An 18,479-nucleotide genomic window follows, 5' to 3' on the forward strand; every position below is an offset into this window, starting at 1 on the left:
CAAAATGGGGTCACTTTTGGGGATTTAATGCTGTTTAGACACATTAAAAGCTCTGTAAATGTCACTCACAATCTATTAAAACAACATCTGCGCTTTAGAAGTCAGATAGTGCTCTTTCTCTTCCGAACCCTGCAATTGAGGTCAAACACCAAAAATTGGATCGCAAGTATCCAGACCAAGACACCACTCAATAAAGAGAAGTAATAGAAAAATAAATAAAGTAAGCAAACTTTATTAAGAAATTATACATAAAGGTTTAAAAACATGAATAAAAAATAACCATGACCCATGCATGAGGGATCAAAAAAATTGAGGAAATAATCAAGCCAGATTAAGTGGTGAGGCAGAACAAAATTAGGCTGCCGGTATCATTGAAAGTAACATGACTACATCCATATGACCAGTGGTAAATAGGCAAGTGCATGCAGTTAAACACGTTTTAAACTGATCACATGGAGAGACGTATAATCTAGAACTTACCCATAGTGTTATAACCAGCCCATCCACGACACCACAAATGCCCCGACGTGTGTTTCGCAGATGTGCTTTCTCAAAGGGAGTGTGTCTGATCTTACCTCATAACGTCTATATATACCGAATGTGCTTTAAAGTCAGCGAATCATAAGCAGCGCATATCAACAACGCCTCCGGATCACAGCTGCATCGCGTTCAGGCTCTCTACCCTGGCGTATGTAAGGAGGAAATACCTCCATGATGTCAGTGACACACGCCGGTAGTTATAAGAAGCCGTCTTGCGATGTACGGATATCGGGTGTAGTGCGCATGGGCATACAAATTGCCCTTTTTGTAGAAGTTTAATGAAGGTCGTAATTTTGCCAGTATAATGTGCATGCACGTCGCCATTTTGATGTAGCACATAGGAGGACGCCATGAAACGAAGTATATAGGGTCCATTATTAGTGCCAGGAGAGAAAGAAGGGAGAAGTACCCAACAAGAGAAGCAAAATGTGCGTATATGAGCCAAGACAAAGCACCCGTGATTTATGTGCAGAGAGCCACTCTTGTCAGTTGTATACCAAGGATTCTTAAAAGAACAAAAAGGTCTTTAAAAGAAAAACTACCCCACTCTTCAGTATATTAAGAAAACTCACAGTAACAACTTAGAAGTAATAAACCTTTCCTCACTTACCCTATCTTATGCCCAGTGTGAAATTTTGAAATTTGGCTTGTCTTTTTCACCGACTAAAGCTTTAATTATTTTACATCTGTGAAGGACCTCCACCTCTTCTGCTGCAAACTGACCCTCAAAAAACTCCATAAGGAGAAAATGTGGACCTTGGGAGTGTAATGCAGCAGGAGGCACTTAACGTACTTAAGGAGTTGCTGAGTGAGCAAGAATCAGAGAATATGGATATTTTTCCAGCACTGTCACACCCAGAATCCAGGATCCTCTCAACTGTAAGTACCAACATCCATTCTGGTCAGGAACACTAAAAGTGTGCCTTTGATCGCCAACACAAGAGCAACAAAGAAATCACTGCTGGCACCATTGTTTATATCAAGAATCAATGTCGTATTCATCGCATGGGTTCAAAGATGGCACCACGCTGGGTTGGACCCTACTTAGTTGTGGAATCCTTAACCAAGGGACGAGTAAAACTTAAGAACAATAAGACTGGCAAGACACTAAGCAACATCTACCATGCCAGCAACCTTAAGATTTACCAGGATGAAGAGACTTCTCTACCACCCCAGTTCACTGATGACTGTCCCAGTGACTCTGCCACACAGAAACACCAGCAAACCAAGACTTTCAACCCACTACCAAGTTCAGGAAGCAAGTATCTTACCACCACTCTTGACCTTACGTTTAATAGGGTTGTGTACTTTGGAGGCACAAGAGATATTGGACAACCACGGCTTACATATAAAACTAAAGGTGGTGGGAACTGCTATTTTCGGGCCATCAGCTATTTCCTGACAGGAACAGATGACAACTACTCCCTTCTCAGAGCTAAAGTCATCCACCACATGAAAACTGACTTGTCCAAACTACAGGGCTACTGTAATCAAGATATGAATGAATATGTGAACACCTCTGGCATTTCTCGTGATGGAGTCTGGGCAACTGATGCTGAAATCATGGCCACAGCAAATCTGTTGAGTTGTGACATCGTCATCCACACAAAAGTTGGTAACACCATGGATTAGTTGACCTATCCCGCAAACGTCAGTCTGCAGTCAACAACAGAATATGCACTTTATCTTGAAAACAATCATGATCATTTTAATGTTGTTATCAGTGTTCACTAATCATTTTAATGTTGTTATCAGTGATTACCTTTGAGCGTTTATATTGTAGTGTCCTGTCACCAGCCATGTGTACGATTATCAGCCGAAAGCCTCTCTGGAACCAATAATCGCCCCATGTAAAAGTACCTTTATAAGTTGAAGTTTCAGAATGTTATAACTTTTATTATATCCTGAACAGTTTTTGTATGAACAGTCAAGGTTTTCAGGTTGTAGAAAAAAAAAGTCTGTGTGTTTACAGTTTTAAACAATAAAATGTTGAAAAATTATGTAATTCTTGAGTATATCAATGGTGCTCATAAACGTGAAAAATCTGATCTTTAATATGCTTTAATCTTTAATATACTCAAGTACGGGGCCTCAGACATCACACAGGGGGTCCCAAACAGCGCACATGGGATCCCAGACAGTGCACAGGGGGCAGAGACAGCGCTTAGGGGCCCTGCGCGCTGTCTCTTCCCCCCTTGCACACTGTCACTTCCCCCTCCCTTGTGCCTTGTCTCTACCCCCTGTGCGCTGCCTGGGGCCCTGTGTGGTGCCTGGGTCCCCGTTCACTGTCTCTTTCCCCTTGCACGCTGTTTTTTTCCCCCTCCCTTGTGCACTGTCTCTGCCACTCCGTGTGCTGCCTGGGGCCTCATGTGCTGCCAGGGACCCTTGTGTGCTGCCTGGGGCCCCATTCGCTGTCTCTGCCCCGTGTGCTGCCTGGGGCCCCAGGTGCTGCCTGGGGCCCCTGTGCGCTGCCTGGGGCCCCTGTGCGCTCCCTGGAGCCCATGTGCTGCCTGGGCCCCTGTGCGCTCCCTGGAGTCCATGTGCTACCTGGGGCCTTGTGCTGTGCCTGGGGCCCCTGTGCTGTGCCTGGGGCCCCTGTGCGCTGCCTGGGGCCCCTGTGCGCTATCTGGGCCCCGTGCTTTGCCTGGGGCCCCGTGTGCTGCCTGGGGCTCCGTGTGCTGCCTGGGGCCCCTGTGTGCTGCCTGGAGCCCTGTGGGCTACCTGAGGCCCCTGTGTGCTGCCTGTGGCCCTGGGTGCTGCCTGGGGCCCCGTTATTAAGAATGTCACTCAATGGTTCTCAAAAGCCTGAAAAATCTGATCTACAGTAGGTGGGGTATATTCTGACCTGGAGGAGTATAAACTGGACTAGTCCAATTTGTACCCCGGGGTATAGTTTGGGCTAGGCCAGAATATACCCGGGGTATAATCTGGCCTAGGCCACTTTAACCCCAGGTATATTCTGGGCGGTGCATTAATCTGGCCTGTTACACCGGTACTACAAGCAGCTGACTTTACATGGTGTTTGTAGTACAGACCAATGCCAGTGACTTTGTCTCAGTGCTGTGCTCAGCCAGTTTGACTCTATGGGCCAAGAACACACAGTTTAGTACCTGAGTCAGAAGCTTCTGCTGAGGAAGGTGGCCTACTCTATGATGGAGAAGGAATGTCTGGTGATTGCGTGAGCCCTGCAGCATCTGCAGCCATACTTGTACAGACATCTGGTTACACACCATAAACGGAATGAACGAGAGGTTATGTTTGGGCCTTGCGCTGCAGCAGTACCACTTCACTAATTGCCTCAACAAGGGCCATAACCACGGTAATGTCAACGGGTTATCCTGATGAGGGAAGGCTGTGGATGGGCGAGCCTGGGAACCCCGAAAAGTGCTGCCCCCTAAGCGCCTTCTAAAGTGGGAGGTATGAAGAATATTGGATATAATTTCATTTCAATCATTTGTATCCTATTTGGGATGGGATTATAAAATCCCTGTCCTTGTGCAGCTGTAACAGGACACCTAGCTCAGCAAGGAATCAAGCCTCAATAGGCTGTGAGTGACAGACCTCACACCTTGAGCCAGCTAAGCGTAGAACAAAAGGCTTGCTTGCAATGTCGATACCATGCAGTCTAACTGCTGTAACAACTCTGCTGGCATCACGGCATGGCTTCTCATCTCTCACACCATCTTACCCACTGCTCCAGGTCATGATGTGGTTTCTGTTTCTTGCCAGCTCCATATTCTGTGCCTCTGCTCTCTGCATGCTTCCTGGCTGTGTGCATAGGGGGGCGGCGCCTGAACTCTCTGGTTCTTATAGGAATCAGGTGCACCTGTCTAATTTGTTCCTGACCAATTACCAAGAGGCCTCCAGTATTTAGTGCAGCTCCACCCAGTGGACTGGGCCTGTGCAATGTGTTAACTCAGTTGGTGTTTTGCTTCTGAGCTGCCAGGCCTTGCTCTGTGTCTTGCCTTCTCTGATGGCTGTTCTCCTTGCTTTGCCTTGTATCTTGTTTGTCTGCCCTCCAGGAGGCTGAATATCCTGGTCCCTGTGTCTTTGTACTTGTACCTTGTCTTGTTCCATTGCCTTGTCTGAACTTTGTCCTATCTCTGTCTCCTTATCTGTGGTTTCTTTCCCTGCAGTGCCTCTCTGCTCTGCTCTCGGCTCAGCACTCTGCGACCTTGCTTTGCTCTTGTCTCTGCACTCTGTACGTTTGCTTTGCACTTGGATCTGCACTCTGTGCCTTCACTCTGCTCTTGGCTCTGTACTCTGTGCCTTCACTCTACTGTAGGCTCTGCACTTTGTGGTTCTACCCTTGTCTCTCTGCGGCTTTGCCTCTGCTCCGCACTCCTGCGGTTCTGCTCCATTCTACTCTGCTCCGCTCCTGCTGCTGCAGAAATCTCTTGCTGCAGCTCTCCTCCGCATTCCTTGTTGTTCCGCTCTGCTTAGCTTTTGTTGCTGCGCTATCTCTTGCTACTCTACCGCTCCTATCCGCAGCCTTGCAGTTCTCTTCATGTGTGAACAGGTCCCAACCTGTTCCTTCATACATCATATCCGTACCTGCACCTCCTGTGTGAACAGGTCCCAACCTGTTCCTTCATACACCACACCAACCTGCCCTGTGTCTCCACTGTGCCTGCCAGCCCTGTCTCTGCCGTACCTGCCAGCCCTGTGTCTCTGCCGTACCTGCCAGCCCTGTCTCTGCCGTGCCTGCCAGCCCCATGTCTCTGCCGTGCCTGCCAGCCCCGTGTCTCTGCCGTGCCTGCTAGCCCTGTGTCTCTGCCATGCCAGCCAGCCATGTCTCTGCCGTGCCTGCCAGCCCTGTGTCTCTGCCGTGCCTGCCAGCCCTGTGTCTCTGCCGTACCTGCGAGCCGTCTTTGCTGTGCCTGCCAGCCTTGTGTCTCTGCCGTTCCTGCCAGTCCTGTGTCTCTGCCAGCTGTGTCTCAGCCGTGCCAGCCTACTCTTCTGAGTTTCATCTGTGCTCATCTGCTAGTCCTGCCTGATGCCCGCACCAATCCTGGTGTTCCTGTTTCCCAAGTGGGATCAGCAGCCACAGCCAGACACCACCCTGGAGTAGCACCTGGCAGCTGCCTGCCGCACAAGCCTGACCTCACCATCAGAGGCTCCAGTGAAGACCAAGGCAGCTGTCATAGTCACGCCCCATCCGGGGTAGTCTGGTTCGTGGCACAGTGGGGCCACAAACCCCCAGAGCTCACGCCCACCAGTCAGCGCGTGAGCGTGACAACTGCTTTGTTCAGACAACTAGGAATTCATGAGGAGAATATGGACTTATCATATGTCAGAGCCACATACCGATTACATTAGCGAGATCTCTGAAATCATTTTAGAGATTTCTGGAATTTACCAAATGCCTTCTAGGGTCTCGATCTGTTCTAACACCACAGAATGGGAAGATACGTAGAATGGCTAGTGGGAACCTTGCAGCAAAGGCAGTAGCAGGTTCTCTGCCAGATCCAATGGTGCCAAAGCCACCTCCCTATGACTGTTCAAATAAAGAGTTATTAGTCATCTTTAGTTTTGGAGTTTTCAGCTGCTAGAGGCAAGGGGAGTGACCCAAAGGAGATAAAGGTTAGTGTAAGCCCATGTGGTCTCTCTCTTTGTTATGCTTGAGGTTCACTTTAAAAGTGGAGGCCACATTGAGTAACGTGCTGTGAATCTAAGAATTAGCTGGCAGCCCAAGCCCCCCTGCGGCCCAGGACATGCATGGTTGATCAACCCGGTAACTGACATGATCCATGTGCTTATATCTTTTTCACTGCCACTATTTGCATATCTGACCATTATATATATGTATATCCATCGTGTATTGTCTAGTGTGCCCTTAAGGTGATTAAATATATCATTTAACCCTGGACTGTTCTTTTATCTCGATCCACAAATCTACACACCCGTTTCTCACCTTAAAGGTACCGTCACACTTAGCGACGCTGCAGCGATACCGACAACGATCCGGATCGCTGCAGCGTCGCTGTTTGGTCGCTGGAGAGCTGTCACACAGACAGCTCTCCAGCGACCAACGATCCCGAGGTCCCCGGTAACCAGGGTAAACATCGGGTAACTAAGCGCAGGGCCGCGCTTAGTAACCCGATGTTTACCCTGGTTACCAGCGTAAAAAAACAAACAGTACATACTTACATTCAGCTGTCTGTCCCTTGACGTCTGGTTCCTGCACTGACTGCTGGCCGTAAAGTGAAAGTGAAAGCACAGCACAGCGGTGAGTCACACAGCGGTGACTCACCGCTGTGGCTGTGCTCTGCTTTCACTTTACGGCCAGCAGTCAGTGCAGGAACCAGACGGCAAGGGACAGACAGCTGAATGTAAGTATGTACTGTTTGTTTTTTTACGCTGGTAACCAGGGTAAACATCGGGTTACTAAGCGCGGCCCTGCGCTTAGTTACCCGATGTTTACCCTGGTTACCAGTGAAGACATCGCTGAATCGGTGTCACACACGCCGATTCAGCGATGTCTACGGGGAGTCCAGCGACGAAATAAAGTTCTGGACTTTCTTCCCCGACCAGCGATCTCCCAGCAGGGGCCTGATCGCTGCTGCCTGTCACACTGGACGATATCGCTAGCGAGGACGCTGCAACGTCACGGATCGCTAGCGATATCGTCTAGTGTGACAGTACCTTAACTTTCCATGCTACCAAGGCTGGTTTCTAACTAGATATAATCCAGTTAACAAACTAGGCTTACTTATATCTAACGAGGACTGGTGTCAATCCCAGCGGACTAACCAGGCGCTGTTTCACTGCTGCTAGCGAAAGAGGCCTCTCAGCCGGTCAAGGTTGTGAGCGAGTTTGGTGCCATGTCAGTGACTGCGTGGACCACATCATATCACTCCCTGTGCCTCCCTAGCAAGTGTGGAGAGTGGTGTCTGTGTAAAACTGTACTAGCTGACCTTACGTGTCCCCAGGGTGTGCAGAACATCATGTTGGTGAATGTGGAGAGACCACATTACGTGATCCTTCTAACGTAATAGTGACGTCAGCTGGGGTGGCGAGGTGTGGGTTCAATCACACGAGCTTGCACAACAAGCATGCATCTTTCCCAGCACAGTATGACTAATTTAATAAACCATCATGTGATTTTAACAGCTGTGGGTGGGGCAGAGCTACATCCATGGCTGTCAACCTCTGTCAGCGGCATTTTACAGGCGCCAGCAGGGGGTACATCATTCCACACTCCCATCGGCATGCCAGTGACATGATCGCGGGGAACAAGTGGGTTATCATGAGATCCTGGGATTTGCTGATGACCGCTGTGCCTGTTATTACGATCCTCCTGTGAAAGCCAACCGGTGGCTAGCGTTCATAGATCATGATTTCAGCTATACATAGCAGTGCTAATGCACTGCTATGTACAACACAAACGATCGGTTGATCGCAACTTCAAGTACTATTAAATGTCGCAAAGAGTGAAAAAAAGTTTAGACCCCCCCCCAAAAAAAACACAAAACTTCAAAGTCACCCTCCTTTTGCCCCATTAAAAATAAGAGTATTTTGGGTACTCACTGTAAAATCTCTTTATCAAAGCCTTAATTGGGGGACACAAGAGGCAATGAGTGTATGCTGCTGCCAACAGGCGGCTGATACTAGGCAAAAAAAGTTAGCTTTTTCTCTGTAGGGTACAACCACAAACTGGCACAAAGCTAAACAGTTAGTGAGAAAGCAGTAGGAGAAGCAACAATAAAACAGCTTCAAACAGGCCCAACCTAGAGGGGAGATGCTGTGTCCCTTAATGAAGGCTCAGAGAAACAGATTTTATGGCGAGTACTCAAAATCCTCTTTTTTTTTTCTACCGCTTCATTGGGGCACACAGGAGACTATGGGTCGTGCAAAAGCAGTCCCAAAGGTAGGATAAAGAAAACGGAAGAATGCCCAGAACAGGTTCCTACCTACGCTCGCATCAGCAGAGGCATGGACCCCTGGACGAAGCTTTCCATAGCGAAACGCACGTCGGGTATGGTGGGTCCCTGGCTTCTGGCTCTTATAAGGTAAATAGATTTTATGGTTTGCACTTTAGGGCTTGATGTTTAGTATAATTATCGTCTCTGCTTGCGGTGGTGTCTTGGCACCTTAGTCACTGGTTTTGTATATATTACTTTGTATGCACAATATGTATTTAGAATTATACTGCATTATTAAGCTCAAATAGTATATGTTTGAGTATGTTTATATAACATGTGTCTTTACATTTACATATATATATAACTATTATTATATGTTCTAGACACTGATCATTGTAGTCCTTTATGTGCTTGATATATACTATGCCACTTTAAAGCCATACCCGCCTTTACTTCCTGTACTTGTTTGTTTTCCTCATTTGTAAATATATTGTTTTCATTTGTTTGCATGTGTTTTAATAATTTTTTATTGTAGTAATAAATAAAATGTATATATTTTTAACCAATCTCAAAAAGGCGTCAGTTTTGGTGATAGAGGCATAGGTATGTAGAACTTTGAGAAGGTATGAATGAAAGACCAGTTAGCAGTCTTGCAGAGCTGTGACGCAGAAGCCTGATGACGAACAAAACAGGAGCCACCATTGCATAGGTACAGTGAGCCTTGACCCCGAGTGTGGGCAGTCTATCCTGTACTTGATATGTTTCCAGGATGGCAGAGAGGATCCAACAGGGTATTGTCAACTTGGAGGCAGGAAGTCATCTGCGGTGGCCCTCAGGAATCACAAACATGGAGTCGGGAGCGTCTGAAGGATGCTGTCCTGGAAAGATAGTCACAGTGCTCTAACATGATCCAATTTGTGGAGGGACTGTTCATGAAGATGAGCTGGGGATGGGCAAAAGAATGGAAGGACAATGTCCTTGTTAAGGTGGAATCGGGAGACAACCTTAGGGAGAAAGGAGGGAAGTGGACACAGCACTACTTTTTTCTGATGGGAGACAAAGAAGAGAGAATGGCAGATTAGGGCCACCAGCTGTTATCGCTGGCACTGTCTATTTGGCCCATTACAGAATTTGAAAGACTTCTGACATGACTGATCTACTTCGAGTTCCACCTTGGTGATTGATGTATGCGATGCCCGTGGTATTGTCGGACTGGATGTGCATTGGGCAGCCACTAGAAGGTCCTGCCAGTGCAGGAGAGTGAAATAGATAGCCCTGAGTTCCAAGATGTTGATGGGAAATTAATATTCCGAGCTTTCCAGCAGCCCTGGACTGTGAACTGGTGAAACACTGCTCCCACCAGAGAAGGCTGTCACGATCTGCTAGAGAAATGGAATCAATTATCTCCCTTGGCGAATAAGGGGAGAGATACATCACCAGGCAAGGGACTGGCTTACTGACAAAGGAAGAATGGTTCCGGAGGAGATCTCCTTGTCCCAACGCAATAAAAGTGCAAGTAGAAGGGGGCCAGTGTGAAACTGTGGAAAGGTGACCGTTTGCATCATGGCTACCAACTTGCCCTGCATGCTGATGAAGATCTGAAGCGAACAGGGCAATGGACGTCTGAAAAAATTAATCTTGAGTAGAAGGAAGGAAACCTTTTCTTCAGGAAGAAAAACTCTGGCATGTGTGGTATTGAAAATCATGCCCAGGAAAACTAGACGTTGGGGTGGGAGCAGAGACGATTTCCGCGTTGATGAGCCAGCCCAGGTGAGAGTAAACTGAAGAATCTTGCAGCAGTCCCAATAGGACGGACCTGTGATCAGAACGTCATCCAGCTAAGGAATGACTAGGATCCCTCTGGGATGTAGGAGAGCCATGATAGCCACCATGACCTTCATGAAGACCTTGGGGGCAGAAGCTAGGCCAAAATGGAGTGCAGTGAATTGGAAGCGAGAATCATGAACTGCGAAGCGGAGGAAACTTTGAAGTGAAGCGCAAATCGGAATATGAAAGTAGATGTCCTGGATGTCTACGGAGCAGATGAATTCAGTGGATTCCATGAAGGCTATCACCATTGGAGGGATTCCATCCTGAAACGGTGGTGACGCACTTGTTTGTTCAAGAGTTTGAGGTCCAGTATATGACAGACTAACCTTGGGTAGATCAGCGACAGATTCTAATAAAGCGGCAGCCCACTCGCTGGGATGGGATGCGCTCCCATCCTGGGTGGCAAGGGCGCCTGTGATATCTGCATTATGGAAGGACTGCAGTTGGGACAAAGGGTCATGTTGACCCGATGGTTATTTTTCTTACAGGAGGAGCAGGCAATGTGGTGAATAGTAGGGGAGATGGGAGGGAGCAAGTTTCCCTAGTATTAGGAACAGAGGACAGTACCAGGGAAGGGCTGTTGAGGAGTGCTTGTGAACCTGAGCACTGCTCTAGGGAGAGAGGGAGGGGGGTCACTAATTGGTGGGGAAGCCTGTGTCCCTAATTAATACTGTGCCAAGGAAATTAACCCGATGATTGTGTCCAAAAGCCCCCCTTTTGGCGACGACCTGGTCTGTATGCAGTCCTGACTCCTTCTTCACAAAATGGAGGCCGATCTTCAGGAGTCCAGGGTAGGGGAGTCACTGGGAATCAGTCCGTCTTCCACCTGGCATTGTCTTGTTATGGTGGACAATTGAGCTGAAGATAGGTGGCAAGCACTGCCCTCCTGGCAGCTCCGAGACACTCTTGATGTGTTAAAGGGGTAGCGTCCTGTCGCACTGACCAGAGACGGTACAGGGTTTCGATCACATCTGCAGCTGGACAGTGTCATATTACTCCCAGTTAGAGTCATTCAAGAAGTGAAGGTGACTCACAACGTTCACTTAAAGGATATGGTTCATCGTGCCAACTTGCTCAAGAAGGATCGCTCATGACCAGATGGTACAGGTGAACAGGGGAATGAAATGTATCTACTGTGGTAGGTCGGCTTCCTCAGCTGTACACGGAGGAATAAATGGGAATACTGTCTCTTTAAGAATGTCCTTAATTTATTAGGCGCAGCATAAACCAAGCTGAAAGAAGAAGTAAACACAGCCCTCTGGGGTAAAACAAAAGGGGAGCACAGAGCACAGACCTTCTGCTAGCAGGGGATCAGCGTGCTCAGGGCTAGCAAGATCCATGGTTAAAGTTTTTTTTTAGTACAAACGTCAACACTTCTCTGGAGTGTTCCTCTCCAGACACTGAACACCCACTGCACCTGGAGGCCAGCTATTTAAGCCCCAGACCACACCCTGGGGTGAACATAAGGTGGACAACCTCCCATCCCATCTATGGCTGTCCACATAAAATCAAGCCCTTTAAACAAAATGGCTTTTAACACTTAGTAGGCTGAAGGAAAAACATCTGGATTTTTAAATCACTGAAGCCATGATCCTCAGTGAAACATATCTCCCCTCCAGCAATTTGCCAGTGACTTTGTCACACTACATTGTAAAGATGCAGGAAGAATTGAAAGCAGGACATGCAGCCGCTCAAACCTGGGAGGATCCCACAATATTTGGTAGGCAAGCTTCAAGTACTGATTACACCAACTACTTAACGTGTGCACATACCCTTAGAGTAGCAATCAAATGACATCACAGCTGGGACAAGCATTTATTGGCTCCCATTGGCCTCCCCACAATGTGATCACATGGCGCTAAGTTACTATGACAACCGGGGGGTCTGCTGAAGGCCCCCCATCGCTGCCATCTTAGTCCTCTACTATATAAGAGACTGCAAGTTATACTATACAGTATATTGCGATGCCATCAGTAATCAGACTATTGCAGATTCAAGTCCCCTAGGAAGACTAATAAATAAGGTAAAAAACATCAAATAAAAGATAAAAATATAACTTTTTTTAATATAAAAATTCAAATGACCAACCCTTTTTCTCCCAACCCTTTTTTTTTTGTTATAAACATTTGATTTTTTTTCACCGCATAAATTAAAATAAAAAGTGAGTTTGATATCGCCGTAATCGCACTGCCGAGTAGAATCCTACTGCCGGGTCAGTTTTACCACAGAATGAATAAAATAAAAGCAAAACTCAAAATACAAAGGCGGAATTGCATTTCTCACCTCACTACATCCTATGGTAAAATGAATGGGGTCATTCAAGAGGTAAACTCGCCCTGCAGCCAAAAAAATATCATCATGTGGCTATAATGGTGGAAGACTAAAAAAAAAAGTAAAAAAAAAGGCCTTTGAAAAAGTGAAAAAACAAATCATTGCCCTGGCGTGAAGGGGTTAAATAAGGTGCCCTGAGCCAGCACGTTATGCACACAGCCGTCAGATCGATGAGAACAGCGCCACCTTGCGACATGACCACATGCAAACTTTGGTCTCCGGTAATATGGCGCGTCTGCTCTGCTTTTCTCCTGGCTTTTGAGAGCGGAAGTAGCATTAAGCACATGATTGGCTGCCGGCTCAATGATGTTTCCTGACTTAGCCCCGCCCCCTTAGTGTAGGAAGAAAGATGGCGCTGTGCATGTGGAGGGCGTGCGGCTGTCAGCACAGACTCACTTGGTAGGTGCAGTTATATAGCAGCGGAGGGCAGGTACAATAACAAAGAGGACTGTGTTTATTGTGTGTAATGCAATGTCTGCCTCTGCTTTCAGCTTCCTGAAGGCAGGACGCCTTGCTCAGAGCAGTGTGCCCAGGAGGGGCTTCCACCCCAGTGAGTACTGCCAGCACTGTGTGCGCCTCAGTGTCTCCATGGTGTCCTCATCTCATGTGTCCTGTATTGTTTAGGTGGGAGAAGACTTCATGCTGCGTCGGCTGCGGTGGGCGCCAGGGTCAGACCCCTGTACTTATTGCTGGGGACAGGCGGAGGCTATGTCGGCTACAGGCAGTACGAGGGTTACAGGGACCGCCAGCTGCAGAACCTCGGCCTAGAGGTTCCCCCCAAAGTCGCATACACCTGGGAGGTGAGTACAGTGCCCTCACATGATGGTGGTGGTGGTGGTCTCTGTGGGCAGGGAAATAAGGTGCTGTACACACTGCTGTTTTTTTTCTTGTTCTTCACATAAGTTGCACTTTGTTTATGGCTTTTTACCCTATTCCGTATCCCAGCATTGTCAGTGTGGCCTTCTTTAGGGACGGACTAAACTGCATATTGGGATGATGGGATGATTGGCTGCAATACTAGACTCCACCACTAGATGGCAGCACATTTTACAAATGCAGCCCAGGAAATGAACTTCTTGTAATATAGCAAGAAGGGAATTCAATGGAAATACTTAAATGAATCAGAACATCCACAGGGCTGGATTAAAGTTTAATAATAGAACCAGGGAAAAAAGATTGTAACTATATGGGATTATGTGTAGAATATCGGGTTACACATGCCTGGTGATATATCTCATCAACATCTCATAGGACTATGGGTATATCTATTGATCTGTATGGGGATTATGGGTGAAATATCACAAATACACATGCCCAGGAACATACTTCATCTACTTCTGATAGGAATATGGGTATAATTATTGTTCTGTATGGGGATTATGGGTGAAATATCACAAATACACATGCCCAGGAACATACTTCATCTACTTCTGATAGGAATATGGGTATAATTATTGTTCTGTATGGGGATTATGGGTGAAATATCACAAATACACATGCCCAGGAACATACTTCATCTACTTCTGATAGGAATATGTGTATATCTATTGTTCTGTATGGGGATTATGGGTGAAATATCACAAATACACATGCCCAGGAACATACTTCATCTACTTCTGATAGGAATATGGGTATATTTATTGTTCTGTATGGGGATTATGGGTGAAATATCACAAATACACATGCCCAGGAACATACTTCATCTACTTCTGATAGGAATATGGGTATAATTATTGTTCTGTATGGGGATTATGGGTGAAATATCACAAATACACATGCCCAGGAACATATTTCATCTACTTATGATAGGAATATGGGTATATCTATTGTTCTGTATGGGGATTATGGGTGAAATATCACAAATACACATGCCCAGGAACATACTTCATCTACTTCTGATAGGAATATGGGTATAATTATTGTTCTGTATGGGGATTATGGGTGAAATATCACAAATACACATGCCCAGGAACATATTTCATCTTCTTCTGATAGGAATATGGGTATATCTATTGTTCTGTATGGGGATTATGGGTGAAATATCACAAATACACATGCTCATGAACATATTTCATCTACTTCTGATAGGAATATGGGTATATCTATTGTTCTGTATGGGGATTATGGGTGAAATATCACAAATACACATGCCCAGGAACATACTTCATCTACTTCTGATAGGAATATGGGTATATCTATTGTTCTGTATGGGGATTATGGGTGAAATATCACAAATACACATGCTCATGAACATATTTCATCTACTTCTGATAGGAATATGAGTATAATTATTGTTCTGTATGGGGATTATGGGTGAAATATCACAAATTCACATGCCCAGGAACATACTTCATCTACTTCTGATAGGAATATGGGTATAATTATTGTTCTGTATGGGGATTATGGGTGAAATATCACAAATGCACATGCTCATGAACATATTTCATCTACTTCTGATAGGAATATGAGTATATCTATTGATCTGTATGGGGATTATGGGTGAAATATCACAAATACACATGCCCAGGAACATATTTCATCTACTTCTGATAGGAATATGGGTATATCTATTGTTCTGTATGGGGATTATGGGTGAAATATCACAAATACACATGCCCAGGAACATACTTCATCTACTTCTGATAGGAATATGAGTATAATTATTGTTCTGTATGGGGATTATGGGTGAAATATCACAAATACACATGCCCAGGAACATACTTCATCTACTTCTGATAGGAATATGGGTATAATTATTGTTCTGTATGGGGATTATGGGTGAAATATCACAAATGCACATGCTCATGAACATATTTCATCTACTTCTGATAGGAATATGAGTATAATTATTGTTCTGTATGGGGATTATGGGTGAAATATCACAAATTCACATGCCCAGGAACATACTTCATCTACTTCTGATAGGAATATGAGTATAATTATTGTTCTGTATGGGGATTATGGGTGAAATATCACAAATACACATGTCCAGGAACATATTTCATCTACTTCTGATAGGAATATGTGTATATCTATTGATCTGTATGGGGATTATGGGTGAAATATCACAAATACACATGCCCAGGAACATACTTCATCTACTTCTGATAGGAATATGGGTATAATTATTGATCTGTATGGGGATTATGGGTGAAATATCACAAATACACATGCCCAGGAACATATTTCATCTACTTATGATAGGAATATGGGTATATTTATTGTTCTGTATGGGGATTATGGGTGAAATATCACAAATACACATGCTCATGAACATACTTCATCTACTTCTGATAGGAATATGGGTATAATTATTGTTCTGTATGGGGATTATGGGTGAAATATCACAAATTCACATGCCCAGGAACATATTTCATCTACTTCTGATAGGAATATGGGTATATCTATTGTTCTGTATGGGGATTATGGGTGAAATATCACAAATTCACATGCCCAGGAACATACTTCATCTACTTCTGATAGGAATATGGGTATAATTATTGTTCTGTATGGGGATTATGGGTGAAATATCACAAATTCACATGCCCAGGAACATACTTCATCTACTTCTGATAGGAATATGGGTATAATTATTGTTCTGTATGGGGATTATGGGTGAAATATCACAAATACACATGCTCAGGAACATATTTCATCTACTTCTGATAGGAATATGGGTATATCTATTGATCTGTATGGGGATTATGGGTGAAATATCACAAATACACATGCCCAGGAACATATTTCATCTACTTCTGATAGGAATATGGGTATAATTATTGTTCTGTATGGGGATTATGGGTGAAATATCACAAATTCACATGCCCAGGAACATATTTCATCTTCTTCTGATAGGAATATGGGTATATCTATTGATCTGTATGGGGATTATGGGTGAAATATCACAAATACACATGCTCAGGAACATACTTCATCTACTTCTGATAGGAATATGGGTATAATTATTGATCTTTATGGGGATTATGGGTGAAATATCACAAATACACATGCCCAGGAACATATTTCATCTACTTCTGATAGGAATATGGGTATATTTATTGTTCTGTATGGGGATTATGGGTGAAATATCACAAATTCACATGCCCAGGAACATACTTCATCTACTTCTGATAGGAATATGAGTATAATTATTGTTCTGTATGGGGATTATGGGTGAAATATCACAAATACACATGCCCAGGAACATACTTCATCTACTTCTTATAGGAATATGGGTATAATTATTGTTCTGTATGGGGATTATGGGTGAAATATCACAAATACACATGTCCAGGAACATACTTCATCTACTTCTGATAGGAATATGTGTATATCTATTGATCTGTATGGGGATTATGGGTGAAATATCACAAATACACATGCTCAGGAACATATTCCATCTTCTTCTGATAGGAATATGGGTATAATTATTGTTCTGTATGGGGATTATGGGTGAAATATCACAAATACACATGCCCAGGAACATACTTCATCTACTTCTGATAGGAATATGTGTATATCTATTGATCTGTATGGGGATTATGGGTGAAATATCACAAATACACATGCTCATGAACATACTTCATCTACTTCTGATAGTAATATGGGTATAATGGTTCTTTGTGGGTATTATAGGTGATATATCATGAATACACATGCCCAGTGTCATATTCGATCAATTCCTGGTAAGAACACGTATGTGTACAATTATTGTTTTATATGTTGATTGTTGGTAAAATATGATAAAACATTTCATTAACTTCCGGTAAGAATATGGGTATATTTATTATTCTATATGGGGTTATGGTCAGAATGCTATGGATATACAGATCCTGTAACCTATTTGCATCTGACAGGATTACATGTCCATTGACTTCTCCCACCCCTGGGAGATGTGAGTCCTGGCATCCTAGGTCTTTGACCCAGTTTTCCCACCTCCTTATTAGGCCGGCCATGTCATAGAGATGAGCAGTCTTGCACCATACTTCTTGCTTATATACCTACTAGCTATTGAACCCGTTCTACGCCCGGGTGGCGAGCATTTATATTGGTATATGGTCTCCATCCTGGTATGTGCTGCTCCATCCTGTGTCCCCATCCTGTCATGTGCTGCTCCATCCTGCGTCCCCATTCTGTCATGTGCTGCTCCATCCTGCATCCCCATCCTGTCATGTGCTGCTCACATCCTGCGCCACCATTGTATTATATGCCCCCGTATGCTGCTGCCATATAAAAAAGCAGTGGAGCTGGAGTGTGTCTTCAAGAAAATGGCGCCAGAAATCGCGGACTGCGCATGTGCCGATTCCGGCAGCAGGAGGAGCAAGACAATGGCGCCGGAAATGCCGTAAGTAAAAACTTACTGTGCCATGAGGCTGTGGCACTTCATGCCACAGCAATTTGTTACTTACGGAATTTCCGGCGCCATTGTCTTGCTCCTCCTGGTGCCGGAATCGGCGCCTGCGCAGTCGGCGTTTTCCGACGCATTTTTTTTTTGTAGACACACTGCTGTGTGTCTTCAAGAAAATGGCGCCGTAAAGCGCGGACTGCACAGGCGCCGATTCCGGCACCAGGAGGAGCAAGACAATGGCGCCGGAAATGCCGTAAGTAAAAACTTACTGTGCCGACAGACATACGGCGCCCCCGTGCTCCCGACCCCCTGCTCTCGACGGAATCTATAATAGACGGCGCCCCGGTGCTCCCGACCCTGCTCTCGGCAGCATTTTCTATAATGTAACGCTAGGAGCGTCGCGCCTGCGCAGTCTATTAAGGCTTTGGACAGAGTGACGCTCCCAGCGTTATATTATAGATATTATTCTCAATACATTGTTCTTTATAGGATGTTGGATCTTTTGCAGGATTTTATTGGTTACTTAGGTTTGTTGACATCAATAACTTTTAATGGAGATATATAGA

The 18,479-nt window shown here is 45.1% G+C and overlaps 1 protein-coding gene across 1 annotated transcript in view; it reads left to right on the plus strand.

Annotated features, from left to right (window-relative positions):
- The first annotated feature begins 12,897 nt into the window (after positions 1-12,897).
- The window catches only part of PISD (phosphatidylserine decarboxylase), a 104,715-nt gene continuing 99,133 nt past the window's right edge, over positions 12,898-18,479 (plus strand). The window contains exons 1-3 of the mRNA XM_069757766.1: positions 12,898-12,965; positions 13,058-13,116; positions 13,191-13,366. Coding sequence (XP_069613867.1) covers positions 12,916-12,965; positions 13,058-13,116; positions 13,191-13,366 — 285 coding nt within the window. The 5' untranslated portion in view covers positions 12,898-12,915. The remainder of the gene's footprint in view (positions 12,966-13,057; positions 13,117-13,190; positions 13,367-18,479) is intronic.

This window comes from Ranitomeya imitator, chromosome 1, assembly GCF_032444005.1.
Source record: "Ranitomeya imitator isolate aRanImi1 chromosome 1, aRanImi1.pri, whole genome shotgun sequence".
Taxonomy (NCBI): domain Eukaryota; kingdom Metazoa; phylum Chordata; class Amphibia; order Anura; family Dendrobatidae; genus Ranitomeya; species Ranitomeya imitator.